General features: G+C 48.5%; 1 protein-coding gene across 1 annotated transcript in view; it reads right to left on the bottom strand.

Annotated features, from left to right (window-relative positions):
* Positions 1-1,353: 1,353 nt before the first annotated feature.
* The window catches only part of tmem178a (transmembrane protein 178a), a 5,674-nt gene continuing 3,467 nt past the window's right edge, over positions 1,354-3,560 (bottom strand). Inside the window, exons 3-4 of the mRNA XM_061067409.1 lie at positions 2,220-2,357; positions 1,354-1,595 (exon numbers count right to left, since the gene is read on the bottom strand). Coding sequence (XP_060923392.1) covers positions 1,354-1,595; positions 2,220-2,357 — 380 coding nt within the window. The remainder of the gene's footprint in view (positions 1,596-2,219; positions 2,358-3,560) is intronic.

The following is a 3,560-nucleotide window of genomic DNA, read 5'->3' as shown; positions in this document are numbered from 1 at the left end:
ACTCCGGTACCGTTGTCTGTGGAGCTGCTGCGCGTGCGCAGTGTGCGGGTCCTGACGTACACAGGCAGTGCTCGTGAGTGGGCGTGGCTTCATGACAGTCAGCGTGGCACAGTTTGGTCTGCTGCCCCCGGCGGCGATGGGCGGTACTGCGGCCTGTGACGTCTGTGAAGCATCTGATTGGTTAACTGAGCAGCCAATCGTGTTCAGCAGAACTTACCCTGCCGTGATGCATGATGGTCCTAACACAGCTCCGCCAGAGGAATGTGTTCCTTAAGTGATGAAGACAAGGATTCCACTGTGATGAAGAGGAGCTTCCAACAGAATCAAATCAAAGTCACAGTTTAAACAGTTTATTCTTGTTTGTTTACAGCTGATCAATAAAAAGTAAATCTGTGTTTGAACTCAAATAGAACGAGTGCGACTCTGCTTCAGCTGCATTCAGGACCTCAAACACTTCAATCAGCAGCAAACATCAAGCCATGTTTACAGCGTGTTCACAGCACGTACAGTTACACCACACCCACTGTAACACACGTCATGTGACCACCTGGAGAGAAACGTGTAGCGAGCTGCTGGTTTCACCTCCGACGATAAGACCATCGATACCCGAGCACAGGCGTGACCCAAGGTTATTAAAGTTCAAACTCTCGACTGTGACACTCCTGAGCTCCTGATGGACGGAGGATCAATATATCAATCAGTCAATATCAATATGTCAAACACTCATGCAGCGTTAATATGTAACACGTTCAATGTTTAATCATCAGTTATAAACTGTTTATGTTTAATCATAAAGTGCAGCACATACATCTTTATATATCATTTAACCTGTGAACATGTACCTGTTCACACATGTGTGATGCTTACTCAGACATTAACTTCATGTATAAACATGAATGAACATGAACTGCATGTTCATATGTTACCTGCATGTTCATACGTGCACTACATCTTTATACATGTACCGTTTGCTCATACATGCACTACATGTTCATATGTGTGCTGAGCCGAGAAAATAATCCACCGATGAACCAACACGGTTCTGCTGTCAACTCAGATAAGCCACAGGGGGGCAGTCACGACCCAAAAGTCAAAATAATAAAAATAATTGAAAAAATCTTCGCAGTTTAAATGTTTTGACTCAACTACAGTCTTAGTATACAGTGCGTGAGTGCGTTAATTAACAGACGGTACATTAATGTCCACATCATAAACACCATAGTGGTGTGTTACAGTCAGCAGGGGGCGCTGAGGTGCAGAGACTCTTGTCTGTTGCTCCTGATTAAACCCACAGCTCCCCCCGGAGGACGACGCCCGTCCTGCAGTCCGTTAAACCCTCCTGCTGCAGCTCCTTCAGACGGAGGATGCACGAGCGGTTTTGGATCGCAGAGCTCCAGCCTGACTCAGGAAAGGGAAGGTGGTCCCGAGGCAGCCCGCAGCCACGGTCAGACCCAGACTGGCCCAGGCGCAGCAGATCGACCAACCGTAGCCGTGATCCACGTCGTCCGGCAGCCCGTAGATGAACGGAGGGTTCCTGGAGAGGTCATAGGTCACACTGGCTGCATACGTGCACAGAGAGATGGTGCAGAAGATTCCTGAGAACAGAAGATCACACGTCTGAGAGCTGCCTCACCTGTCAGTCCACATATAAGATGTCACATGACACATGATGACACGAGTCGTGTGACATCATCACGTCTAATGTCTGATGATGACACCAGAAACTAAACAGATGTTGTGTGTTAACTGCTTGTGAATCTGTATTTAATCTGTGTATCAAATAACATATGATGCATGCACATTAACATGTTTCCTCACAGGGTTTCCTGGGCTCTGATTGGCTGCTGCTCTGGTCTGATAGGAAGCTTCATGTTGTTGTTCTCCCATTAACCCATTCGTACAGAGCACTTCTCTAAAAGGAAGGGCTACTTTGGGCTGTAGGTCTTGACTGTGACCAGCAGAGGGCGACACAGGTCTGATATAAAAGACGGTGTCTCATTTCCTCACTCATACACAAACACACTAACCCTAACCTTCCAAAATAAAAGCCTAACTCTTAACCTAACTAAACCTAAGTCTAACCCTAAAACCAACTCTTCACCCCCAAAGGTTGTAGACTCAAACTGGTCCTCACAAAGATAGCTGGACAAGAGCACACATAAACAGTCACTCACTCACTCTTACACACACACACACACACACTGTGGCAGGTGTGTTACCTGCCATGAGGAACAACAGTCCGGACACGTGCTGAGTCAGACTTTCCTCCCAGAAGAATCCCACCGACGCCACGATGCAGCCGCACAACAGCACGGCTGCTGCCATTCCCAGAAACCCTGCGGTGATCCGACGCAGGTCTGGAAAACACACACACACACACAGTAATGAGATAACACAGTGTTGCCATGGTAACTGCCTCCGGATCACCCCGCCCCCACTGTCCCTCTGTACTATTACATAAAACTGTCATGGCACATTTCCATGGCAACAGACGACAAGAAGCACTGGATCCAGAGAAATCAAATCAGACGTTATTGTCATTTTCTCTAAAGAAGATCACACAAACACAAACACAAACACAAACACAAACACAAACACAAACACAAAAAAACACACATGGTCCCCGAGTCCCATCTATTGTTAATGAAATGAAATGTAAATGTAAAGTGTTGAAAAGGTAAAAACACAAAGTGTCTGTGAGGTGTTGGAGAGTTCTGAGTGGAGCAGCCTGGAAGCTGTTCCCTGGTTCATAGTTCATAGTTCATAGTTCATAGTTCATAGTTCATAGTTCATAGTTCATAGTTCATAGTTCATAGTTCCTGTGCCTGATGGCAGCAGCTCAATAAGTTGATGGAGCAGGTGTGAGGGTCTCTGACAGTTCAGGGCCCTGATCCGGCTCAGGAACAGGTCCTGGACAGAGGGAGACCCCCCCCTCCAGCTGGAGATGCAATAGGTCAGCACGCTGTCCACCAGGTCTCTGGAGAAGGTCGTGAGGAGGCTGGAAGGTCGCGATGCTTGTTCACTATCAGGAGACCATCACCTCCTGAAGGAGACCATCCCCTCCATCACCTCCTGAAGGAGACCATCACCTCCTGAAGGAGACCATCCCCTTCTGAAGGAGACCATCACCTCCTGAAGGAGACCATCCCCTCCTGAAGGAGACCATCCCCTCCTGAAGGACACCATCACCTCCTGAAGGAGACCATCACCTCCTGAAGGAGACCATCACCTCCATCACCTCCTGAAGGAGACCATCACCTCCTGAAGGACACCATCACCTCCATCACCTCCTGAAGGAGACCATCACCTCCTGAAGGAGACCATCACCTCCATCACCTCCTGAAGGACACCATCACCTCCATCACCTCCTGAAGGAGACCATCACCTCCTGAAGGAGACCATCACCTCCTGAAGGACACCATCACCTCCATCACCTCCTGAAGGACACCATCACCTCCTGAAGGACACCATCACCTCCTGAAGGAGACCATCACCTCCTGAAGGAGACCATCACCTCCATCACCTCCTGAAGGAGACCATCACCTCCTGAAGGAGACCAT

This window comes from Limanda limanda, chromosome 2 (genome assembly GCF_963576545.1).
Source record: "Limanda limanda chromosome 2, fLimLim1.1, whole genome shotgun sequence".
NCBI classification, from domain to species: Eukaryota; Metazoa; Chordata; class Actinopteri; order Pleuronectiformes; family Pleuronectidae; genus Limanda; species Limanda limanda.
The sequence above is the reverse complement of the archived record's forward strand: the minus strand, read 5'-3'. Positions and strand labels throughout refer to the sequence as shown.